This window comes from Lycium ferocissimum, chromosome 1 (assembly GCF_029784015.1).
Source record: "Lycium ferocissimum isolate CSIRO_LF1 chromosome 1, AGI_CSIRO_Lferr_CH_V1, whole genome shotgun sequence".
Classification (NCBI taxonomy): Eukaryota; Viridiplantae; Streptophyta; class Magnoliopsida; order Solanales; family Solanaceae; genus Lycium; species Lycium ferocissimum.
Genome location: NC_081342.1, coordinates 22671878 through 22698358, shown reverse-complemented (window position 1 = coordinate 22698358; position 26481 = coordinate 22671878). Strand labels below are relative to the sequence as shown.

General features: G+C 35.8%; 2 protein-coding genes, 1 long non-coding RNA gene and 2 other non-coding genes across 6 annotated transcripts; 2 read left to right on the top strand and 3 right to left on the bottom strand.

The window, feature by feature from the left end:
- Nucleotides 1–6863: 6863 nt before the first annotated feature.
- Nucleotides 6864–6937, bottom strand: TRNAI-AAU (transfer RNA isoleucine (anticodon AAU)). Its single transcript has one exon. It is a non-coding gene; the product is annotated as a tRNA-Ile (tRNA).
- Nucleotides 6938–7007: 70 nt separating this feature from the next.
- Nucleotides 7008–9326, top strand: LOC132052519 (photosynthetic NDH subunit of subcomplex B 4, chloroplastic). Its single transcript, XM_059444097.1, has 6 exons — nt 7008–7164; nt 7257–7301; nt 7951–8110; nt 8243–8298; nt 8382–8453; nt 9025–9326. Exons 1-6 carry the CDS (start codon nt 7075–7077, stop codon nt 9151–9153), a joined length of 552 nt encoding a protein of 183 aa, XP_059300080.1. The 5' UTR covers nt 7008–7074; the 3' UTR covers nt 9154–9326.
- A 398-nt stretch (nt 9327–9724) lies between these two features.
- On the bottom strand, nt 9725–12095 carry LOC132052505 (thioredoxin-like 1-2, chloroplastic). Of its 2 annotated transcripts, none has more exons than XM_059444086.1 (4): nt 11504–12095; nt 10943–11125; nt 10666–10830; nt 9725–10168 (listed from the first exon to the last, which is right to left on the bottom strand). In XM_059444086.1, the coding sequence occupies exons 1-4, from the start codon at nt 11537–11539 to the stop codon at nt 9956–9958; spliced, it is 597 nt and encodes a 198-aa protein (XP_059300069.1). In that variant the 5' UTR covers nt 11540–12095; the 3' UTR covers nt 9725–9955. The 2 variants fall into 2 exon arrangements, with proteins under 2 accessions (XP_059300069.1, XP_059300061.1); XM_059444078.1 differs by having other exon boundaries at nt 11221–12088.
- Nucleotides 12096–12293: 198 nt separating this feature from the next.
- On the top strand, nt 12294–13979 carry LOC132052524 (uncharacterized). The gene is made up of 2 exons (XR_009414002.1): nt 12294–12897; nt 13392–13979. It is a non-coding gene; the product is annotated as an uncharacterized LOC132052524 (long non-coding RNA).
- Nucleotides 13980–17384: 3405 nt separating this feature from the next.
- On the bottom strand, nt 17385–17490 carry LOC132031673 (small nucleolar RNA R71). Its single transcript, XR_009408328.1, has one exon. It is a non-coding gene; the product is annotated as a small nucleolar RNA R71 (small nucleolar RNA).
- Between the last annotated feature and the right edge of the window lie 8991 nt (nt 17491–26481).

Sequence of the window (26481 nt, the reverse complement as noted above, 5' to 3'; positions counted from 1 at the left end):
TGCTGCCCGTTACTCCGTAGGTTATAAGATTAGCGAAATACGATAGTCATGACCGTATATGTTGACGACGATATCATTTCACTTATTGTAGATGCAAGAGGATTATGTTAAGTTTGGTTGTGGATTGAGAAGGAGATTATCTAGGTATGTTAAGGCTATTCTTTCTTTCATTTTGGCATGATCCTTATGATATGAACGAACGAACGTATGAAGAGACTTCTATATTACTCTACTCTTAGAAGCATTAGGAGTACTCTAATCTTTGATGTTCCTGTACCTCTTTTATGATTATTCCTTCTGTTCACGGGTCTTGAGATTATGTATGTTGATGATGTTAGCTCAAAGATATTTATCTGAGGTAGTACTCCGAGAGTTCTAGTTATTCATCTTATTTATGCATTGCATTTATTTATACATATGCACATTGACCCATGACCATAAGGCGTTATATACGCGTATATTATATGTATATGAGGAATGGGGAAAGAGATAGGTACTATATATGCATTACCACCTGATCAGCTGGTACACAGTGATGATAATGATATATGGATCGGGTCGTACGTCATTATATGATAATGGATCGGGCCGTACATTCCTCGGCACTAACATATGGGATATGGATCGGGTTGTACGTTCCACAGCACTGATAGTTATATTATGACCTATGTGTATCATACGCCCTCAGAGGCACTTTCAGTTATACAGAGTTATGCAGATATTTACAGATGTTAGTCACAGATCCATTCAGATATTCAGATTAGCTTTCATGTTTCAGATGTCTCTCATATTTCTTATGTACTTGATGTTCTTATGCCTTACATACTCGGTATGTTATTCGTACTGACTCCCCTATTACCTGGGGGGGGGGGGCTGCGATTCATGCCCACAGGTTTGCATCTATCGGTTGGTGATCCATCTAGTAGGATGTCGACAGTTAAGATTGTTGCACTCCATTTGCTTCGGAGATCTTGGGTGTGCGACATGATTATATATGCATGGGTATGGCGAGGCCTTGTCTCGGCCACATTATGTTATGTTTTCCAATATAGGCTTGTAGACAGTTATGTATAGTCAGATAATGTTCGATCATTGTTGTTTTGTATATTGCCACACGGATGACCATGACCGTGACACTTGTTGACTCATATAGTATGTTGACATATCCATATAGATGAGTCTTTCGGACTATTTAATACAGACACGTTTTCCTTATGAGTCTATTGAGTATCATATTATGGCCCTACTGGCCCACCTATGTTTATGTTGATGTCACACATGTATATCAGATGGTGCTTGACTAGTATGGTCAGGTGCCCGTCATGGCCCTCCAGTTTGGGTCGTGACATTTTTTGCCTTAATTGATTTTAATTCAGCTGGTCATTTTAATTATGGTCATATTTGGCCTAATTAGCAAGTTTAAAAATCAAATTGCATTGGTGACCTTGATTAATTTAAGCCAATGAATTTGGTTATTTCAATCAAGGCCATTAAAAGGCTAATTTTACAATATTGACCAAATTTTCTTGAACCATGGACTGGTCAAGTTAATTTTGGCCATAACAAAGTAACTTAAACCTTAATTTGTAATAAGGACCACTTAATTAACTAATTAAAATATTTATAGATAATTGTACATAAATGTGATAAAACAGCATGCAAAATTTAAAGATTAAAGGTGAAATGGTTAATTATTTAAATTACTCAAAATCCATGGATTAAAGAGAATAAAGTATTTGCTAATTTTGATAATTTTAAAAATTAAATAATTATTATTATTTTAAGACAAAATGCCCTTTTCTCTTTGATTAAATCAAATAAGTATCTTATAAATGTCATAAAAATGCCAATTAATTTCTAAACAACTTTGTGATGTCATGAAAAAAAACATTTGTGATGTCATAAAAAACCCTTCATCAATTTAAAGGAGCAAAATATTATTCTGAGCAATTTTATAAAAATTATTTAAACCTTTTAAGGTGGATGGCTTATTTTATTTATTTTCCAAGGACTACAATAATTAAAGTAAATTATGGGAGGTCAAAAATTAGGTGTCAACACTCCATATTTTTTATTCGGTGGTTGCTATGTTTTGAATTAATTTTGGTATGTAATAGGGATCTCGTGAAAATAAGATTTCAAAAGAATTTTGGTAAATATGTATTAAGCCTAGAAAGTAAGATTAAAAAAAAAGTAATATTCAAATGAGCAGTAGTACGTAAAAATAAAATAAAAAACATAGAGAGAGAGAAAAAGGACCCCAGTTGGCACTACCGTCATCAAAGTTTTATGATGTGTGATAAACAAGAATCTATATATATAAAAAAGGAGAGGTACAAGCAATGTGGTTAAGCCAAGTGGCAAGCTAATAAAAATCCACTTGGCACTTTTAGGACAGGATAAGTAGATAATGTAATAAAATTAGTTAGCTTAGAATTAATGTTGTTAATTTTAAATGTGAATTGAAAGATAATGATGGCCTTTTGAATTTAAATTAAAAATAAATATCATCTATATACATAAAAAAGGAGAGGTACAAGCAATGTGGTTAAGCCAAGTGGCAAGCTAATAACAAGTCACTTGGCACTTTTAGGACAGGATAAGTAGATAATGTAATAAAATTAGTTAGCTTAGAATTAATGTTGTTAATTTTAAATGTGAATTGAAAGATAATGATGGTCTTCTGAATTTGAATTAAAAATAAATATCATTAAGGATAAAACTATATCCCCTAATTCTTACGACTTGCTGTCAAGTAAATCCTTTCTCCGTTTCTTTTCTTTTACTGCATATGTAAATATTTAAGTTTTGCAACTAAATTTTATGTTAATAAGAATTTTAATAAATAATTTTTTTGAATTTAAATGAAAAGATAAGAAATTTGAATGTGGATAGAAATATAAAGTTGAATCTTAATGTTTATCACTTTGCTTTTATTCATTATCTTTTGTCTCAGATCATCATTTAATAATAATAATATAACAATAACAATAATAAATAATTATGATGATAACTTATTTAAAACTGTATGTTTACCATAAATCATTTTTTATTTTAGTAAATAATTTTTTGAATGTAAAATGAAAAGATAAGAAATTTGAATTTGGATAGAAATATAAAGTTGAATCTTAATGTTTATCATTTTGCTTTTATTCATTATCTTTTGTCCCAGATCATCATTTAATAATAATAATAATAATAATAATAATAATAATAATAATAATAATAATAATAATAATAATAATAATAATAATAATAATTATAAATAATTATGATGATAATTTATTTAAAACTATATGTTTACCATAAATCATTTTTTATTTTCCGTACTCATACCTATAAGCATCAAATGTATTTCAATAAGCCAATTAATGATATTTTACAAATATGGGAAAAAAGGTCAAGACAAAAAAAAAATAGTGTAGAAAAAAATTCATCATTTCATAGTTTAAGTCGGTTTTTGAAGTTCCAAACGGAAGGACATAATTAATAGACAAATTCATAAATAAGTAATGGTTTAGTACTTAAAGTATTAATTTATCATCATCTCTTTGACGTGATAACAGAAAGGTAGAGTATTACTCTATTAGGGATTGTTTTGAATTTGAATCATATCCTTAATATCTATCCATATTTACGTACATCTATATAAAGTTAGCTATAATTAAGATGATTTTCACTTTCAAAAGTTAAATAGTAACTTATTTATTTTTTGCTTTTTTTTGTTTTCTGATTCATTTTATTTAACTTATGTTTAAAAGTACAGTTTTTGTAGAGCCGTTTTCTATTACAAAAATCTCTAATTTATTGTTGATTGATGTTATAGAAACTGAAGAAGACTTCTTCAAGAAGCCTGTTTGCCAACATAGCTATAGAAATGGAGAAATAAGATCATTACGGAAGAAGGAGATGCGGAAGATTGGAGCAAAGAAATTGAACGGGGTAAGCCTACAACACACATGAAAGCAAGAAGTTTTTGAATAATTTACTTTGATTTCTACTATCAAAAGTGACATGTTCTTTCTTTTTTACTGGAAAGTTTATAGTTTTCTTGCTACCTTTGAAGTTGCTTTATCTTTTGGAGCAAGAATGAAATATGCAAGCTTGATCAGTGTGTTAGTGATTTTTTTTAAATTTCTCTACGTTAGTTCTACTTTTAGATTGAATTATTATTTTTAACCCTATGCGACGAATCTTCGTTATTTCCTTATCTTTTGAAATACTCGGCAAACATATACTTCGAGCACACTATTAAATGAATCGATGAAACTTGAATTAGATGGAGGAGGTATGAAACAAATTGAGAAATATACAATTTAATTAGATATTACACAAAATGATATTTAAAAAGAAATATCTCAAAAAATGAGATTTTACATTATCTTTATTTATTAAAATATACAATTTAATTAGATATTAAGAGTAAGTAATTAATACAAAAATAAATCTGTGCTAGCCTCTTAGTTCCATTTTAAAGTGGAATACTTCACCTCACAAGTTTATTTTTTAGATTAACTTTATTTTTTCTAGATTCGTGCAATACTTGCTAATCTTATCCAATATAGATCATTTGGAAATTTAGGACACATTTTAGTTTATAGGAGTATTAAATTAGACATTTACAACATATTAAATTAATTAGAATTCTCATAGAATTAAGACAGAAATAATGAATGGCTTATGAATGAATAACAAAACATATCATGCTTGCTTACTTAAAACTTATCCGCAATTTGAGTTGAAAAATAAATCTTTTCAGACTTTAAGTTGAAGATAGACATATATTTAACTCTCTCTCATTATCATATTTATCTGCAATTTGAATTTGAATTTTAAAAAAAACCTTTTATGAACTTGAATTTAATATATATATATATATTGAGTTAAAAAATAATGTATATGAATTTAAATTGAAGATAATTACTTTTTATTTCATTTTCGTACTTATCAACAATTTGAATATTTGTTGATTATTAAATCTTGTATGAATTTAAAGTGATGATAAGTATTTTTTAAAATTCTGCACCATTATCCTACTTATCTGCAATTTGATTTTACTTAAATAAATAAATATCTGTTAATTAAATTAAATATTAATATTTTTCCTTAAAATTTTTCTTTAAATATAAATTACTGACTTTTAGTTTTTTTTTTTTTTATAGATATGTTTAAAGTATAATCTTTTTAAAATAATTTAAAGTGCACATATACATGTATCATGAACTATAATTAGTATTCAACTGGAGAGTAGGAGAGTTCGACTTTAAATTCTCCTACTCAACAAGAATATGCTTTAATTTAACAAAACTAAGTAATTAGTAAGTATATATTAGAGATGTGTGTTATTATATGGTTTAAAAACAAATGAAATCAAATGTGATGTGTCCAAGAATAACTTAACATACTTAATATTTGTAAGAATAAATAAGTTTAGCATAGAATTTTTTTATCCAAATGCAAGATTTACTATGTGGTTAACACTAACAGAAATAGTTGTTATCTGTTACAGATTAAATATACGGTGTTTTAATGTTGTTTTTTATTGTTCACTTTGTCAGATGCAAGATGAATTCATGAAACACCTATTTGTTCAATTTGAATTTACAAAGAGGGTATGGCTAGACTATTGGTATGTCTTCACAAACAAAATGTAAGCTACAAACTGGCGGGAGATATTTGCGATGGTCCATCAATTGTGTTTAAAGCGATTAATGTTTGAGCAGTCCACTTAGTTTTGATTGAGAAAAAACTTAGAATTTTGTAAAAGAAGAGTAGACATTGGGAATGTAGAGCAAAAGAGATAGATTATGTTTGTTATGGTCGAGCCTCACCTCAAATAAGTAAAAAGAAAAAAAAAATTAAGGAAAAGAAATTGAACAACTTTTGGCTTTTAAAAGAATTGATGATTATTTAATGAAAAGAAAAATTGAATTTAAAAGTTAGTTTTAAATATTTCATAAATTTATTGTTGTTAAGAATTTCATATGGAATAATAATAATAATAATAATAATAATAATAATAATAATAATAATAATCATAATCATAATGATGATGATGATGATGATGATGATGATGATGTTGTTTTAAAATTTTCAAAGAACATGGAACATACAAAAACCATTTTTCTATGCTTACAATTTTGTGTAGGTGTCTTAGCTAAACATAAATGCTTATATTTTTATAAACCTTTTGATAATTCAAGCAATCAATATGTACACAAGATTTTCTTTAATTTTTTCTATGCTTTTAATCTTGTGCGAATGTTAAGGATAAGGTATTTAGCATGGTAACAAGTAGATTATTAGAAGGTAGAAGTTTCGATGATAAACTCGGATTAATACGAAAAAGATGTGTTGATGGTAGAAGATATAATTTACCTGAACGGTGTTTCGAGAAAGTTGTTTTAGTAATGGGAGATTTTGAATTTTCTAAATGAGATAGATATATTATTATTAAAACGGAATCTGAATAGCTGCTCAAGATAAAGGAACTGCATGTTGTTTATTAAGATATACAATATCCTTTATTTTCTTGGTGAAGATGGCTATAGAAAGAAGATTCCTTTTAATGGAATGTTGAATCAATTGGAGGAAGGATACTGTTAGCATTGCGAGAATATTTTGGTTACAAAATTCAAGAAAGAAAGGATGGAGTCCTAATTATTGTGTCTTCCAAAGAGATTACTTCAACAAATTTTAGTTGATGCATGTGCAATGGTTGAAAAATTTTACTTCAATGATTTTTAGTAGTTAATGGGCTAAAAAAAAGTTAGATAAAATTTGCAATGATTAATATTATTTCAGCCGCGCATCGCGCGGGTACGGATACTAGTACGCATAAAAGAAAAGACTAATTTGACATTTGGCCCATGCAGGTCTCGAACCTGCGACCTTCGCGTTATTAGCAAAACACTCTAACCAACTGAGCTAATAGACCAAGACAACAGTCTTTACAATAAGAAATAACTTTAGATCGCAAGAATTTTCTTATCTGCTTTCCTAACCTTTTAACCTAAAAGGAACAGAGAAAACCAACTAATTATTATCCAAAACTCAAGATTGTAACGACCATTCATGGCTGAAGCTGTAATGAGTTTCACAGTCATCAAACCAACTATTCAATGCCACGCTCCTAAATTGGAGTTGCACCCTTTCACTAAATCAGTTAAAGCTTTACTACTTTATCTCAAACTCATTTTGCCACTTTTATTATTCTTTCTGCTTACTTCTTCTGTTTTCTTTTTTCACTTTGGCAGTTTAGGCATTGTTCTAGCTCAGCGTTCGGAAATGGCGGGCACCAGGTAAGTTCCATTTACCGTCTTATATATATATTCATAGCATAGACGAATTCAGCATTATATATATATATATATATATATATACATACACACACACTCCTCATGAAGTTTAATTATATAAATTTTCACACTAACAAATCATTTAGAATGTAAATACGGGTAGTTGTCCATAACAATAGAATTATTAAACTAAAATATATTGAAATCACTTTTTCGTGAGTTCATACTCCAACTATCCATTGTTCCCTTTACCTACCTAAACTATCACTCCCTTCATATTAAAACACACATCGATGCTGAGTTGGCCAACTGTTTAAACTTGATAGACAACAGGCACATGAAGGCCAACTCAAAGATCGAGGTGTGTTCTAAAACAAAAGGAGTGATAGTTTAGGCAGCTAAATGGAATAACGGACAGTTGAGGTATGAAACTTGCGAATATGTGATAGTTTAGGTGTGTTTTTGACCACTAACTCTATTGAAAATAACCTTGTATAACAAGCTAAATTGCACAAACGATGTATAAGAATTATTACACAATCGATGGAGTCTAGCTCGAAGAAGTAGGTGCACTTGTATGTTGGATCAGTTGTCGCAATAATTCTAATCATATAGTATTATCTACTGATACTTTTTGGGGATTTATCATTAGATTCAAGTTGGGAAGAGCAAAAGAAATTCTGGTTTTAGAGTGAATGCTCTCCCGGATTGGCCATTAATGGCAGTATTAGTTGAGCATATGGAAGGTCAAAGAGACCTCATAACTCACAAATCTGTTTGGCACCTTAGTGATGAAGCCATGAAGAATGTTTGTGAGTACTATATATCATGACTTAATATTTCATTCTATTTCACTTCAATATCCATTGTTTAAAAGTCTGGTGAATTTATGATTATAATTGATGCTTTCCACTTCCTAACCTAATTTTGTTTTTCCATTTTAGACACATTTTACATCATGTTCACTGTTTGGGGATGCTGTTTCTTCGGTTCTACCAAAGTAAGCTTTTCCGGATAGTTATGTATTTGGAAAAACTTCCTAAAATAAAGTTGTATTTTTGGTCTAACTTGTATCTCTTTTAGGATCCCTACTATGATTCAGAACAATACAGAGGAGATGGAGGTGATGGTACTGGACATTGGGTCTATGAGAAGGTACTATCTATTGAAATGCTTCTTCTTCTTCTTCTTTTTTTTTTTTTTTTTTTAATGGAAAATGTGCGCGCACGTATATGGTTAAAAAAGTAAAATAGAACAAGAGCCATTCTGAATAAATTCTAACTGTGACTTTTTTCTTGTTCACCACAAAGAAATGTTTATAGTTTTGAGTCAATATTGAGACCTAAGAGTTAAAGCTTTGATAGGCGAAAAAGTTTTTTGAACCGGTGACATTCATCTAAATTGATACAAGAAAGTTATTTTTGGTATTCAACAAAACCTCAATTTTACTTGTAGTTGTGAGTGGGTACAGTTTTTGTTGAAAAAACATCTCTCTCTCTTACAAAAAGATACTTTACTGAAATATTCTATGCATATAAATGTCAAAATCATAGCTAGTTTCGAATTTGTTTCAACATTAAGTCGTGAAGAAAGCATAAATTGTCATATTTAAATGCCCTACTCAAGATATATAAGGATATCTTTACAAGGTGTAATGCTAGGATTGTTATCTAGCAAAATGTCTAGCGAGTGACACTATAAATGAATTTGATTTGTGGTGGTGCAGCAAGAAGACATAGAAGAAGCAGCAAGAGCAGAGCTGTGGCGCGAGGAACTGATAGAGGAGATTGAACAAAAGGTCGGGGGTCTTCGAGAACTTGAAGAAGCTGGGAAGAAGGAACAGCTAGTCAAATGATCATCTCCATCTGGTATACATAGCTGCATATGCTAAGAACAAACTTTATGATGCTTCCCAGTTATGTATATACAATATGATATTCCGTTTCCTGTTCCATAATACAGACTTCAAGTAAATGTTGAGAAAATCCAAGAAGGAATATGTGATTGGTCATGGTTGTTTGCCCTTCACTGTGATGCAAGACTCTTCTTTAAGATTGCCCTTTTTATACATTTTCTTATCAAAATGTCACGAATTTTAGCATGGGCAATCTGTGGCACTGTACAAAATCATAGCAGTACTGAATAGAGAAATTTTCTCTGCCTTCTCTTTGTTTTGGCATTAGCAAGTCATGCATTGCACTTTCGATAAGCGCCTAAACCAGCATTAAATTGATTATACACACCAGGAAATGAAAAATTACTTCAATAATAGCCAATATGTCCACTGGTTCAGAAGGTTGGAGGGTTTGCTGGCTTAAAGTTACAAAATACATTTCGAAGTTCTAACTTTCATAGTATTTCTCGGCGAAGTAACTAGCAAGACGGGTATTATGTATAGGGGCAAAAAGATGAACGAACACGGGGACTGATGTAACAGTGTTAGAGGATTCATTAGTCATTACTCTATTACCCTGCTTAACAAAATCATCATGTTGGTGTTGGATCAATGAGAAATTGATCATTCCATGCTTATCCCTAAAAACACTCAAAACCCTGCGTTGGAAAACCTACTAATACTATGTACATTTTTAAGCAAAATTGCTTCTAGTAAAAATACCATCAGAATCAAGTAACCTTCTATCAGAAAAATCTATATTCTAGACCATCAACAACTCTGTGCCTTTGCTAGATATATCTACTCCTGTTAAAACAAATTCTTCAAATCTCTGTTTTGAATCTAAAGATGAACTTTTTGACAATTGGCCAATTGAGGCTAAAGCCAAAAGCTCAGATTCATCAAGCCCTTTAGCTGGACCAAGACAACACCGTTCACTCCCATGCCTTGTTAATACATCTTTGAATTTCTTGATCTGCACAAATACAAAAATTTACCATAAGAAACTTGGAGTCTTTTGGATTCCTTGCCAGAAACAAATACAGAGAAAGAGAGAGGCACATTTAGAGCAGATTCAAGGGGTTCAACTAAACTTACGACTTTTAGCTTTAATCGTTAATACATATGTCAAAAATTTTAAAATATAAATATACTTCCTCCATCCCAATTTAAGTGTCTTAGTTTGAATTGGCATAAGTTTTAAGGAATAAAAAGAGATTTTTGAATCTTGTGGTCCTAAATTAAAGGTATGCGTAATATACTAAAATGTCCATTGAATCTCATTTGAAACTTGTCATGCAGGAAGTTTGAATTTTCAACTTACTAAATACAGAAAGATGCACTCTTTTCGGAACAGACAAAAAAGAAAAGTAAGACACTTAAATTGGGACGGAGGGAGTATAATAAACGGCTTCTCAACTTTAAACTTTGAATTCAGGAGAAAGTAAAATACGAAAAAAAGAAATTACTTACTGTTGCATTAGTACAGCTGAAGCTACAAACTTTGCCTTGTGCACCCCTGTAGAATCTGAAAAAGGGTAAGACATGTATGTGGAGAGCATGACACATGGTTTTTAGTTCTTCATAGTTCACTTTGAGAAAAATGGCATCAGAGTTTGATTCAGCTAGCTGACAGATCTGTAAAAACATTAACAAATAACATTAACATCATTAACACAATAAATGCTTCATGATTTTAAGAAATAAAAGAAGAATATTAACAAGCCAATTGTATTCCTAAATTTAGTACCTTAGGATGTAAAGCCTTGCAACCTCCACATCCAGGGGAGTAAAAGTCAATTATCACTAATCCGTTACGAGCATTTGATAGTGAATCCGCAAGTTCTTTTGCTGAATGGATTTCTACCATGTTGGGTTTAAGGGTCTTTTCCCACCATCTCATTGCCCTGCTAAAACATATTGATGCTTGTGCCTATCACCAAAACATAAATCTTATAAACTCAAAAAAACATAGAAGAAACAAATAGAAAGAAAGAATGCTTTAAAGACCAATAACTTGAAACATACATTGACCAAGACAGGTTTTGAAGATTTAAGATTCCAATGTCTCGAACTTGTCTGATTCGTAACATCCAATGATTTTCCCAAAAACTCTTTGGCTGATAAATCGGGAAGGTGCAGAGTGCCAACAGAAGAGCAAAGGCTAGAAGACCCTTGTGATTTGGACTTCAAGATTGCCTCACATGACCCATAAATAGAAAAACTAGTATTCAAAGAAGCTGTCATTTTAGCTAATACGTGGACTTGTCAAGCTTAAAGCATGTAACAACAAATTCCCACCAAATCCTACCTTCACTTTTGGATCAAGAACGAATTTTCCAAACATAAATGAAAGAAGAAATTCAACTAATTTTTCGATAGAAAGTGGCAAGATATGAGCCAAAAGTTTGTATCGTTTTGGAACTATAAAGGACCAAATGAAATTGTGGTTTTCTATTCTTTCTAAAGCTTCAAAAGAGCATAAGAAGGATTGAACAAAATAAGTGGCGGAATGAATTATTAAAGGTAAAAAGTGAAAGGGAAAAGGAGATAAGTAGGGTCATTGACTCAGATTAAAACTTTCAACTTTATCCATAATATTATCCACATTAGTTTAACTTCTAATACTATCGGTTGGAGTTGGTCAAATTATATTTTTACACCATTAAATCCAAGTTTTATCCAGAACACAAGGCTGTAGTGATGGGGTTTAAGAGAGAATTAAGGCGTGTTTATAGTATTTGGGTTAGCATTTTCATTTTGTTTGATTATGGATGATTGGATGAGATGATTTTCAGGAAGAAAGAATTTGGAATATGGGTATCTGAGCTGCTAATTTGCTACATTATCGGTTAGTTTTTGGCAGTTAGCAATTGTAGTTTCACCTCGTAGCTGACTCTGTCTTTACAAATTCGATTCTTTTTTTGTATAGACCCACCAACTCACCAATTACAAGGAAAAAACATATGCCACTTGCAACATTAATGTATGTGGATATCCATAATGTTCTTCCCACATGGATACATAATTCAATCAACGTAAATAATTTTCAAAATTTTTTAAGTGAAGACTATTCATGTGTACAATTTTTTTTTTTCTTTTTTTTTCTTTTTGCGTTTCTCATATGGTATCTGGTATCCGGTATCCGTATTGGGGTCCCACTAAATTTGGAATCGAGCCGGGGTTCCCACATTGGGGGGCAAAGAGCTATATAACAAAGGCAACTCCATATTCAGGAGACTCGAACCCGAGACTCTAGTCAAAGATGACAGTGTACTTGCCGCGAACCACAACCCTTGTTGGTTATTGTGTACAATTACTGGTTTCACTTCTCATGTTGGACAGCGTGGAACTGTTATGTTATTGTTGATTTTTGGACTATTGGTAGTGTAAATAATACAAGTACTATCTAGGGAAAATGAGTTTAGAAGAACATTGAAGTCTTCAATTAAAAAAAAGGGACATGTGGGTCCCCTTTTTTTCTTTTCTTTTCCCCCGCTTAAACACTAATGAGGGAGAATGGCTTCAACTTATAATATTCACAACTTTGAGAAAACTTCCACCTCTCGTTCTTCTCCTCTCCTATATCGACTTCAATAACTCCAAAAAAAAATCCTATCTTGTTCTTCTCCTCTCTCTGTTCTTTTCTGTGATTTTGGCTTCAAAAGTTTCACTTTCAAGATTGTCATCTTGTCGTAGTAGTAGGTAAATTTTCTTTTCTTTTTTATTTCAAACTGTTAGAACTAGTGTTTATCTCCCAATCCGTCTTTTACTGTTGTTGGCTACGATTTAATTTTACCAAATATTTACAGCTATTGTAGTCGTTTTCAGTTTAGGGTGTTCCCAATTGTTGTGATTTTCAGTTTATCAGAACTATTCGATTATGTTCTTGTTGTGGAGTTTCAATAATGCTTTCAAAGATTGATTATAAAAAGAAGATGTTGTGTTAATGATTATAAAAAGAAGATGTTGTGTTCTGGATTGAACTTTAGCACCAACTATATTGTATTAAAAAGAAAATTATGCTGCTTCAAATTCGACAGCAGGTCCCCAACAACTATTGTAGTTGTTGGAACAACTTTCGTAGTTGTTAGGTGATGTGCCGTGAAATTATGGCACATTTGATGCTTTTTAACTCTAAGTTTTACTTGTTTTCAAGTGAGTTTTTGTCAGTTTTATGTGTTTTGTGTATGTTGCAGGTATTTAGAAGTTGGAATGCAAAAACAGTTGAAAATAAGGAATTTGGAAGACAAGGCACTGCTATGCACTTGTACGGACTGTCAACATACCCGACGGTCCGTCAAGCATGTCGTCAACCTGCCCTGAGAGAAAGTTCAGAGACTGTGCAAAATTGATGCAAAAGGACGAGAAGGTTGACGGACCGTCAACATGATCGACGGTCCGTCAATATACATTGACGATTGAGGTTTTGCAGCTTGATTTTTGTCATCAGATCGTCAAAGTGCACCATTGATATTCGACGGTATCGTCAATGTGCAAAGACGGTCCGTCGAGTTGCAAGCCGACCTGGGACAGGACTAGTTTATTTATTCCAAGTTTTTGACTTGTATAAATGCCCGATTAGGTTTTATTTTTCAGACATCTTGAGTTTAAGACTTGTATTGAGCACTTTGAGTTTTTAGTACTTTTCAAGGGTTTTAAGACTATTCTATATTCGTTTATCTTCAATTCTCTTTGTAAGTTCAAACAACAATTACACTTACTATGTCTTGCATTTTTATCAATTCCATGAGTAGCTAAATTCCCTACTAAGGTTGTGGACTTAAGGATGAGTGTTTTGCTCATGGGTTTCTAGTTATGATATATGCATAATGGATTGTTAGGGTTTGTTAGTTCTTCATTATTCATTGTTAGTTGATTGTTGCAAACGTTAGCTTACGCCATAAATCTAGATTTATTTGGGAAAATAATTAGGGTTTGGTAAGAACTAATAACAAGAACTCAAGGCTTTAAACCTTGTTTAATAAATTCATTTAGGAATAAGAGGAATTTACTTGGCATATTTAATCGTTCTTCATATAAACTCTTTTGTATTTGGGAAAATCATAAAGAGATATTATTCTTAACTATGGTGAAATATTATGAACTCCATTAGAGATTAAGTCTCATACAACGATCCATTAGAAGTATATCATATTAGAACTCTAAGCATAACATTCATCAAGCGGGGACACAACCTAGGTTTCTTTTACCATACATTACAATCCAAAGCAATTAGTCATAAACAACCAACTTTCTACAAACTTTATCGGAGTAAGACATTAGACCTAAATAAAGCATTCTATGATTTTAGAAACCTTTTCACACCACATCCCCTGTGGGATTCGACCCTAACCTTGTTGGGTTACTGTATTTGACATTGTCCGCTTTATGCTAATAAAAGGTTTAATTTGAGTGTATCAAATTTTGGCGCCGTTGCCGGCAATACAGTTTTGAAATTACTAAATAGTGTTTGATTTGATTGAAGTCTTTTTCTTATTCCATCACATCTTGTTTGCCATTCCTTGTGCACCAGGTGAACATGAATCAGAATCAGCGAAATCAACGTGCAGCAGCTGGTAATTAGGGTGGTCAATTGAATGATCCCGCGAATGAAACAGATGAAGAGAATGTCTTTGCTGATCTTGTACCAGAGGAGGACTATGCATCTGCTATTGTTCATCCTCGGGTTGGAGCTGCTAGCTGCAAGATTGACTCCTCACTCTACTAGTTGTTGAAGCTTGAGGGCTACATTCGGAACTCTACCGAGAATGATCCTCAACGATATTTGCAGAACTTTTTGGATGTATGTGCTCATCACATCCAAAACAATGGGCAGAGATGGTTTCACAGCTCAACCGGAGGGCTATGACGGACACCCGTGTCGACCCCCAGATGCCACAAAATATACATAACATACTTGCCCCTGCTCATTCTGGGCCATCTGAGGGCGCTCACAACATGATTTGCTGACTCATAGATATCATAGACTGAAGAGTCACAGTCCTCAAAAAGATATATATATATATATATATATATATATATATATATATATATATACACATCACTAAACTGAACCGGGGTGCGAGCCGACAAGGCTACCCCATAAACTATGTAACCAAACATATGCTGAGCGGGCCACACTGTCTGACTGAATATAAGCGTCTATGAGCCTCTACTGACATACTGGACATGCTGTGGACGGGACAGGGCCTCCGCCCTACCCATAACATCGGGACACATACCCGGTCTAGACGGCAACTCCGACGAGAAAGGAGTGCTCCACTATCAAGTTGAAAAAGCAGCCTAAAGATGTGATCCGTCTTCCTGGCTATCTGAACTGCGCGGGCATGAACGCAGCCCCCCGTACAATAGGGGAGTCAGTACGGATAATGTACTGAATATGTAAGGGATAAGAGTAACATACACATAGGAGTCATGAAGACAATCTGAAAGTCATAAACTAAACTGACTAACTGAGTACATCTGTATGTCTGACTGTCTGAACATATCTGTATGAATGCATCTGTATGTTTGACTATCTGAGCATATCTCTATATCTCTGCTTACTGAAAATGCCTCTGAGGGCGTATGATATGCAATGCATAGGTCATAGTGCCGAGGAACGTTCGGCTCGATCCCTATCCCATATAGGCCCCTCCGGGCATAATAGCATAATGGCCCCTTTGGGCATAATAGCATAATGGCCCCTCTGGGCAACCCCTTCGGGCATCAAAATCATCATCACTGTGCACCAGCTGATCAGGTGGTAATGTGTATATAACGCCTCTCCCTTTCCCCATACCCCATATACATATAATATACGCGTATATAACGCCTTCTGGTCACGGTTCAATGTGCATATATGTAAATGAATGCAATGCATAAATATGAACTAACATTATCATGATACAAAACTCAAGATCCATGAACAGAAGGAACAATCATAATAAGGGGTATAGGATCATCAAGAACTGAGATACTCCTAGTATTTCTAAGAGTAGAATGATATGGAGACTCGATTACTCGTTGTTCGCTCGTATGTCATAGATCATGCCAAAATGAAAGAAAGGAAAGCCTTAACATACCTTCTTGGTCTTCTTAACTACTTACGTTTATCTTCCCGAGCTCGCAAATCTACATTTGAGAGAATTCATACTATCGTTAGACTTATCGTCGTATGCTTATAGCGAACTTTCAAATTAAACTACTTCATATCCTGCCGAAAATCGACAAAAAGATCTCCCCTGTTTATATGCCTAGCCCGAAATCATAATCCAACAACCAACAACAATAACAACAACAACAATACCAACATCAACAACAACATCATCAATACCAAAATACTCCATAAAACATCCCACATGATGTTTCTCCAATTTCTCAACCAATAAATTCGTTATACGACCATTTAATATCTTTATTTCCACAAACAAACCTAAATCAATATCAATAAAGGAAGATTCATACCTTTCCTCCACTAGAACCACAATATCTTTACTTTTCACCTTGAGTTCAAGCCAAGATTCGCCACAATACAATTTTATAACCGGAACCATACGCTGCCTGGACCGAAATTCGGGAATTATACTTGATCCGAGCTAAAATTTGATGTTGGGAAGTTGTGGGAGGTTTTCAGAATTTTTGGGGTATTTTATTGGTGTTTTGGATGAAGAAAGGGGGGGGGGGGGGGTAAGCCCCCCGTATATAGAGTTCCAGAATCTGCCCAAACAGACATAAAAATTGGTCAGCGCGTTCGCGGTGGCTTAATTTTCTGCCTGCGCGTTCGTTCAGTAAAAAGGTCATAACTTTTGATCCCGATATCGTGTGAGGGCCCACGACCTACGGTTGGAAATCTAATTCAATTATCTACAACTTTCATTTTTGGTGTGATTCCAAATTCCAAATTTATAATGGCGTTCTGTCCTCTCCAAGTCAGATCATCCGAAAACGTATCCTTCAATCATCCTTTTGGAGGGCTTATGCCCATATTTGGCTTAAGGGTCCAATGTCATAAATATGTTATTCTTATACTCATATAATATAATCTTCATCTCTAATCCTTGTATAACTTTACTCTCCCTTGAGCTCGTACTAAGCTCTCTACAGTTTTGGTAACGCGAAATTTTTCGGGGTTTAACAAATGGTAGCAGTCTTTCTCAAGAAGTGGTATCCTCCTAGCAAGAAGGCTGAGATCCGTGACAAAATCTATGAATTCAAGCAGCGAACGGGGGAACAATTATACGAAGCTTGGGAGAGATTTAAAGAATATCTGCAGAAATTTCTAAATCATGATTTTTCGGAGAACATATTAATGGAGAAGTTCTACCGAGGGCTGGATCCTATAACACAGTCAATTGCGAACAATGCAGCTGATGCTTGTTTTATGGATAAAACTTACACTCGAGTTACCAACATACTTAACAGATTGACTACGCACAATCAGGCTTGGCACTCGAACAATGCTGATGTTATACCCTACGGGAATGCTATGATCCAGAATATGGTAAAGGAGAATCAGAATATTCAGCAGACATTGGCTCAGCTTGCAACAAATATCTCTTTACTGACCAAAAAGTTTGATGAGACCCAGATCAAGAAGGTAAATGTTTGCGAAGATGCTTTAGGTATGCCGAAGGGGATGTACGAAGTCCAAGAGGGTCCATATCAAGAGGGACCTTCTATGCAGGTTGAAGATACTAACTATGTGAACAACTCTCAAAGGGGTTATCAAAGGCAGAATCACCAAGGGGGTTACCAGAATCAAAATGAATGGAGACCTCAGCAGGGCCAAGGTACTTACAACAACAGCCAGGGGAACTACAATAATAATTATATGGCGCGAACCAAGGGAACTACAACAACAACAGCAATTTCGATAATAAGAGTTCCAATCCAAATATTCTACCAAAAGGGCAGTCAAACGATCAAGGTAGTTTGAGGGTTGAAGTAATGCTTGGAAGGTTCTAGAAAATCAAACCAAGTATGAAAAGATGTTACCCGGGCTAACAGAGACAGTGAGGTCTCATACAGCGGCTATTCAAAAGCTCGATTCACAGATGCGAGATATTTCTAGAGAGCAGCACCCTCCTAAAAAAGGAGGACTTCCTAGTGACACTATTCCGAATTCGAAGAATGGGGGAGGCGGTGTTGACCGTGTGTTTGCTATTAGTACTAGGAGTGGTAAAATACTTCAAAGTGTTGAAAAGAAGGGTATTGATCTTGAGCCAATTAATGAAGATGAAAAGGTGCGGTCTGATGCACCAATTATTGTTGATGAGATTCCTAATGAAGAGAAAGTTGCTGACATTCTAGAGAGTTCAAAAGTGGCTGATGACAAGAGCAAGTAGACTATAAAAAGGGCTCTCCACCCTTTGACTCAGCTTTTCAAATCTAAACCTTCCTTTACTCAATGTTTGGTGAAGAAGAAGGAAGATGCTAAGTTCGAGAAATTTTATGATCAGCTGAAGCGGTTATCTCTGAACTTTCCATTCTTGGATGCTGTTAAGAAGATGCCCGATTTTGCTAAGTACTTGAAGGACTTGTTGACCAAGAAGAAGGCGGTGCAACATGAAACCATGAGTTTGACTCACACTGTGAGTTCTATTATTTCCACAACTACTGTTCAGACTAAGAGAGATCGTGGGGCGTTCAACATTCCTTGTTCTGCTGGTTACCATGACTTTGCTCGCGCTCTGTGTGATAATGGGGCGAGCATAAATTTGATGCCACTTGCTATCTACTAGAAATCAGGTTTGGGGAAGCCAAGGCCGACTACTATGAGATTACAGATGGCTGATAGATCTATTAAGAGGTCGGTTGGCGTGGTTGATGATGTTCTTGTGCGGGTTGGTAAATTTGTATTGCCCGCTGATTTGGTTATTCTTGACTGTGCTGTTCATCGGAACATTCCTATTATTCAGGGAGACCTTTCCTTGCTACGAGAAGAGCTCTTATGGATTCGGAAAAGAACGAAATAAAATTTCGAGTCAATGATGAGAAAGTTACTTTTCAGGCAAATAAGGGGATGAAGTTACCTAGTGCTTATGAGAGCATTTCAGTGATTGATTCTTTTGATGTTATTGATGAAGCTGTGGAATTCAAGATGGGAGAGGAGTGTTTGGGAGAAGCTCTTGCTACGATTCTTGTAAATTTTGATACTGAAGATATGTAGGGTTATGTGGAGACGGTTAATTCGCTTGCTGGGTTAGGCTCATATTCTTACAAACCAAAGAAGTTTACTCTTGATCTAGAAAATAGAACAACTCGTCCAAAGAAATCCTTCTATCGTTGAGCCACCGAAGCTTGAGCTTAAGCAGCTCCCATCACATTTGAAGTATGAGTTCTTTGGTCCAAATAATATGTTACCAGTGATTGTTTCAAAGATTACTGACTGAGGAGTAGATCGAGAGGCTGGTTGAGATATTGCGTGAGTATAGGCATGCTATTGGTTGGACTATAACAGACATTCGAGGGATTCCTTCTGGGATCTGTGAGCATAAAATACAGTTAGAGGAGGATGGCAAGCCGAGTGTGGAACATTAACGAAGACTGAATGAAAATATGCAAGAAGTTGTTAAGAAAGAAATCATCAAGTGGTTAGATGCTGGAGTGGTTTACCCTATTGCTGACAGCAAATGGGTGAGCCCAGTTTAATATATTCCAAAAAAGGGCGGCATCACAGTGGTGCCCAATTCAAAGAATGAGCTGATTCCGACGAGGACTGTGACAGGTTGGAGAGTTTGCATGGATTATCTTAAGCTTAACACTGCTACTTGTAAGGATTACTTCCCTATGCCTTTTATTGATCAAATGCTTGATCGGCTAGCGGGGCGGTCTTACTATTGCTTCCTTAACGGGTATTCGGGCTACAATTAGATCAACATCGTCCTTGAGGATCAAGAGAAGCTGACATTTACTTGTACTTATGGGACATTCCTATTCAAAGAAGATGCCTTTCGGTCTTTGCAATGTACCAGCTACCTTTCAGCAGTGTATAATGTCGATATTGTTATACCTCGAAAAAAATTTCCGTTAACGTACAATGAATAGACTAACGAAGGGCACGATGTATACGATGTTTTGATAAGTAAGAAGTAGTATTTGATGGTCCTAATTGAGATTTCAAAGACATTCAAAGTAAGAGAAGAAAGTTTGCCAAGAAAGGCAAAGTATACGTTATGTATCGGAAGAGATTTACGAGTGACAAGTTAATGATGACTTAATGATGTTTTGAAGAAGAGTGATAATGTCCCTTAGATTGTTAATGAGGTGTTAAACAAGTGTTAAGAAGGTTCCATAAGGATTGGAGATCAAACGAGTCGACGAGAACGAATTTCGGGAAGTTGGGCAACATACTGGCCGTATAAAACATACTGGCCGTATGTTTGGCCGTATGTTCTGCCTAGAATGAGGACCTTCACTGGACCAAACATACGGTCAGTATAAAAGATACGGACCGTATGTTGGTCCGTATGTTCATGTCGAGTCAGATTTTAAATGTTGATATAAGGACCCAATTTCATTTATTTCATTCCATTTTTCACCTCACACTTCAAGAACACTCTAGAACCCTCTTCACTCTTCATCGACAAGAACCCAAGAGAAATCTATGATCAACTTCATCAAACCAACAAAATTAAGTGTATGAAACTCATTGAAGTTCATCCAAGCCAAGAAATTTCAATGGAAGTGAACTAGGGTTTTGGTGCAAGAGAAGTATTTCCACTCAAGTATTATTCCTACACTATCTAAGGTAAGTTTTATGGTATTTTCATGTTGTTTAAGGTATTGAGAAGTTGAAACACTTGGATTGTAGAAGAATATTGAAAATGGGTCACAAAGATGAGAATAATGAGAGTTTGAGTAGTAGTTTGGAGTGAATCATGAATATTGATATGTTGTGATTGTAAGTATGTTATAAATGACATTTAGAATATGGGATAAGCATTATATGTGAGAAAACGCGATAGTGAACTATGACCATGATTATGGAGTAATTGAAGTGAAATTGTGAAATGTGGACAATGTAGACGAATGATGATTGTTGCTTATAATATTGTGAATGTTGTTATGAATGTTTGGGAGTTGATATGTAATATGAGGAAAGTTGCATAAACAAAGAAAATGCTGCCCAATTTTCTCTAGCATTAGTAGGCACGTTCATATAATCGATTAGCTAATATTGATGCGAATTCTCTTGAAGGTAGAAACGCGAGCATCGAAGGAGAACGATCAAACGATAGAATAGCTAAACGAAAGAGGTATGTGAGGCTAGTCCTTTCCTTCTAAGGCATGAATCTTATGGCATAATTTTCCCTCATTCTCCATGAATTTCCTACATTCCGGAAAACTAAGAGTCTATGTTCATGAATAGCCATATGAGATAAAGATAAGATATACGTTGTGAGCACGATAATGACGATGATGAGCTTAAGTCTAAAAATTCTAGAGTTCATGATATGATGTTTCTACAAGCTAATGATGTTAACTATGATCCATTGAAGTTGTTTATTGTATACACTCACCTTACATGCTAATTCCTTCAAGGTGAGGGTGTCACGACCCGAGCTACGGCCGCGACGGTATCCGGGCTAACCACCGAACACCACTCACTTACCTTGCTATCTGCTATTATTCATACTATATGCTCATAATCATGTAAAGCTGGAATCTTAAAATACATTTGCTTTTATAAACATAAGCCTTTCGGCTATCCAAAATAATATATATATGCATATACATAAAAGCCACGGGACCGACTATCCACTTTGCGTATCTAGGAGCCTCTACCGGAATACTAGACATCCGGATGGGACGCGACCCCGTCATGCCCAAAAACACCGAATATACGGATATATATATACCAAAAGAGAAAATCGTGCACTTAGAATATGGAGTTCTCTCGAATCAACTGCTAGCTCCTATAGTCCGGGCCACCTCCCCTGTCTACTGTGGGCATGAACACACGTCCGGAGAAAGGACGTCGATACGAATATTGTGCGAGTATGTGAAGCATAAACAATAATGAAGCATCAATAAGGCGAGGAGGCATAAAACAAGGAGCAATCAGAATCGATCGAATCATAGGATGATCATGCATCTTGACTTACTTTCGTACTCATCATCATATCATATATACATACCGTAATAATCGCCCGACCATGTAGGTGCGGTGTAATAATCAATATCATTAGCATCATCAATAGCTCATGCGTCCAGCATCTAACGTCCAGGATATTATCTCATGCCGCCCACTAAGAGCGGTGTCTCCACGCCATTTGGCCATGATGTGTATATCTCGCTCAAGTGGCGTGTTGCCCGGCCATATAGGCGCGGTGTGATATCATCATATGCTCATTACATCATGCTTATCATAACTCATCATGGTATGCTTGACATCATATACGTATTACAATACATGCGTAGGGACTCTTAGCTATTCATACTTTATCGGGGTGACGTAAGGTCGTGGACCCCGATGTCATTATGAGCATTCTTACGTATTCCGCCTCACCTTGAAGGAACAAGCATAAGGTGAGTGTGCACAATGATCAATATCATTAAATTACATATATTACATCATTAACTTTGGAGCATCATATCATAGGCTATAGTATTTCTAGACTTTAGCTTGCTATCATCATTTTCGTATTCATCTTATATTTCTTATCTCGTATAGCTATTCATGAGAGAGGACTCTTAACTTTCTTGGAGATGGAACATTCATAGTAAAAAAGGAAATTCATGCCATAAGACTCATGCCTTAGAAGGAAAGGGATTAGCCTCGCATACCTTTGTCGCTAGCTTACTCTATCGCTTGTTTGTTCTCCTTAACGCGCTTGTCTATACCTTGATGGAATTCATATCGACATTAGCTATGTCATCGTAAAAACATACTTACTAAAGCTATAGAAATTTGGGCAGCGCTTCCTTTGTTTATACTACTTTCCGCCATATTCCATATCAACTCCCAACATTCATAATAATCATCACAATATGATTAACAACAATCATCATTCATTCATATGATTCGCATTTCATAATTCACCTCAATTTCCCATAATCATGACTAAAAAATCCATCGTCGTATTCTTTCGTATCCAACACTCATTTCATGTCTATAGGTCATTTATAACACATTTATCATCAACATCTTCGTTTCCATGACTCGAGCCAACTACTAACCAATAATGACATTATTCATCCATTGATGACCCATTTGTTATGCACTTCTACAATTCATGAGTCTCGACTTATAAATACTTCAAATAGCATGCAAAGGTCATGAAACTTACCTTAAATAATAGAGGAACAAGATTGGAGTGGTGATTCACCCCAGCACCAAAACCCTAGTTTATCTCTCTTGGGATTTCTTGATGTGGATGACTTTTAATGGGTTTCCTTCACTTGACCCTCTTGATTTCTTGTTGTTGATCCTTGATTTCTATGGATTTCTCATGGATGAAATGTTTGGAACTCTCTAGAGATTTCTTGAAGTGTGGAGGTGAAGTATGGAAATGAAATGAGAATGAAAAGGGTCCCTTATATTAATCACAAAAAATTTGATTTTTAATGGACGGTCGTCGGTATAAAGGTGGTCGTAAACACGGTTACGGACCGTATACTAGTTTACGGTCCGTCCTCACATGTTTTAAGCTTAAGAAAAATAGAAAGTTGAGATTTTTGATTGCTTGGAGGACGATCGCACTATACGGTCCGTAAATCACTTTACGGGCCGTATTGTGCACTATACGACCGCTGGCTGGGAAATCTTCGCAACTTATTATTTCCACAAAATTCATGATTGGACATTCCCAACTTAACAACACATCATATACTCAATCTCTTCATCATTCTACTCGTCACTCAAGTACGGAAAAAATTTTGAGGTGTCACAAGAATATTTATGAATGCTCCATAATGGAATCGGGGGTCTACGACCTTATGTCACCCCGATAAAGTATAGTTGTCCTTGAGTTCTATGTATGCATTATGATGAGTACATGATGATGATATTACACCGAACCTATATGGCCGGGCAGACACCGCTAAGGTCGGCAGCGTATACACCATGTCTAGACGGCATGGGCAGACACCACTAGTGGGCGACATGAGATGGAACCCCAGACGCGGGAGGCACGGACGCGGGCTAATGATTATCACACCGTACCTATAAGGTCGGGCGAACATACATATATATGCATACATGATATGATGATGATTATGAAGTAAGCCAGCATGCATTATTTCTTTTACAATTGACAGTCAGTTACAGGTTGCTCCTTATTTGATGTTTCCTTATTTCATTGACGTATTATTATTGCTTATGCCTTACATACTCAGTACAATGTTCAATGCCGACGTCCGTTTTCTTTGGACAACGTGTTCATGCCCACCGGTAGACGGGAGGTGATCCGGACTCGTAGAGCTATTAGTCGACTTGAGAGCACTCCATTGTTCGGAGGTGCCATTGATTTATTCTTTTGTGTATATATATGTTTTGGGCATGACGGGGTCCCGTCCCGTCCATATGTCTAGTACTCCAAAGAGAGGCTCGTAGATACGTATGTGTGGGTAGTATGGTCTCACGATTTCTCCTCGTATGTATATGCATTATATATTATTTTGATAGCCGACGGGCTTATGTATATAAAGTAAATATGTTTCAAGTGAAAAATGATTTTCCTATGATTTGAGTATAAGATTAATGAATGGATGCTTGATGTGTATGATGGGTAATGGTATGAGCGGTGCTCGGTGGTTAGCCCCGGGTACCCGTCATGGCCCGTGGTCGGGTCGTGACAAAAGTGGTATCAGAGCAGTTAGTCCTAGAAAGTGTCTACGAGCCGTGTCTAGTAGAGTCTCTTTTATGGTGTGTTGCGCGCCACACTAATAAACAGGAGGCTACAGGGCATTTAGGAAAATGACCATCTTTCTTCTTATTAGATCGTGCGATAGAGCCGTGTATAAGATTTTCTCCTCCCTAATAGTGTGCTATGATTTCAGAAATGCCGCCAATGGGAAAAGCTACAGCCGCCCAGAATAGAAAGATTACGATGAAAAGGCGGGTAGAAAGAGAGCTACCAATGAATGTAGAAGAGGGTGAATCACATAATGAGACTCCATGTAATGCCTCTTCTACTCCGCCTATTATAGAAGAACAAGAAGGGGCTTCAGCTCCAGCTCCTATGCCTCCAGTTCCTCCACCGGCTACTTCGGGTCAACAAGTGACGGAGGCTATCCATCTATTGACGTAGTTAGTTTCCGCCCAGGCACAACGGCAGAATGCTGGTCCAAGTGATCGGGCAGCTGGTACCAGAGCCTGCGATTTCATGAGTTTGAATCCTCCGGAGTTTTTCGGGTCAAAGCCAGATGAAGATCCGCAAAGTTTTATTGATGAAATGTTGAGAACATTGAAGATTATTCATGCCTCCGAAACTGAATCTGTGGAGTTGGCATCTTATAGACTCCGAGATGTGCCGGTATTATGGTACAATAATTGGATATCATCAAGAAAAGAGAACGCACCTCCTCACGTTTGGCAAGAATTCGTAGATGCCTTTATCCGCCACTATTTGCCACTCGAGGTCCGCCGAGCTAGAGCGGATAGATTCTTAAATTTGAAGCAAGGAAGTATGAGTGCCCGGGAGTATAGCCTTCAATTTAATTCATTGGCTAGATATGCTCCGACTATGGTGGTTGACATAGGAGATCGAGTGCATAGATTTGTGAGTGGCTTAGGGCCACATTTGTTTAAGGATTGTTTGACGGCTTCGTTGCAAGATGGGATGGATATCTCCCGCATTCAAGCCCATGCCCAGAATTTAGAAGGACAACAACATCCACAAAAGGGTGATCATGACATTGAAAGAGGGCAAAGAAAGAGGGCCAGATCTATGAGGGCAGGTAGTGATTATAGAGGGGGATCGAGACAGTCATATCCTAGACACTCAGGCCAGTCGGCGACTAGTGCAGCTCCACGATTTACAGGTAGGAGGTTTGATCGCTCCTTTCGTTCGGGACGAGGCCGAGTTCGAGGGCCTCGGGTTCTCGGTTTGGGGAGATCCGATAGCCCAGGAGACCCCGGTACCGCGAAGCGGCCCAAAGGCGGTAGATTACATTCCGGACGGTCGCCAAAGTTCGGATGCTTGCTATGCCTATGGTCGGGTTGGGCACACGATGCGAGATCGCCCGTCGATAAGTGTGTGAAGTAGAGTTGGGGTTCGGTCCACGGGATCGGTGGGCGGTTCTTCTTCAATGGTGTTCCCGGTAGGGCGCGTAATCCCC

Coding starts and splice junctions, on each gene's coding strand:
- LOC132052519 (XM_059444097.1), top strand. CDS start 7,075: ATGGCTGAAGCTGTAATGAGTTTCACAGTCATCAAACCAACTATTCAA. Junction 7,165..7,256: donor TGCACCCTTTCACTAAATCA/GTTAAAGCTTTA, acceptor TCACTTTGGCAG/TTTAGGCATTGTTCTAGCTC. Junction 8,111..8,242: donor TGAAGCCATGAAGAATGTTT/GTGAGTACTATA, acceptor TTTCCATTTTAG/ACACATTTTACATCATGTTC.
- LOC132052505 (XM_059444078.1), bottom strand. CDS start 11,439: ATGACAGCTTCTTTGAATACTAGTTTTTCTATTTATGGGTCATGTGAG. Junction 11,126..11,220: donor CAAAACCTGTCTTGGTCAAT/GTATGTTTCAAG, acceptor TTTTGGTGATAG/GCACAAGCATCAATATGTTT. Junction 10,169..10,665: donor TCAGCTGTACTAATGCAACA/GTAAGTAATTTC, acceptor GTATTTGTGCAG/ATCAAGAAATTCAAAGATGT.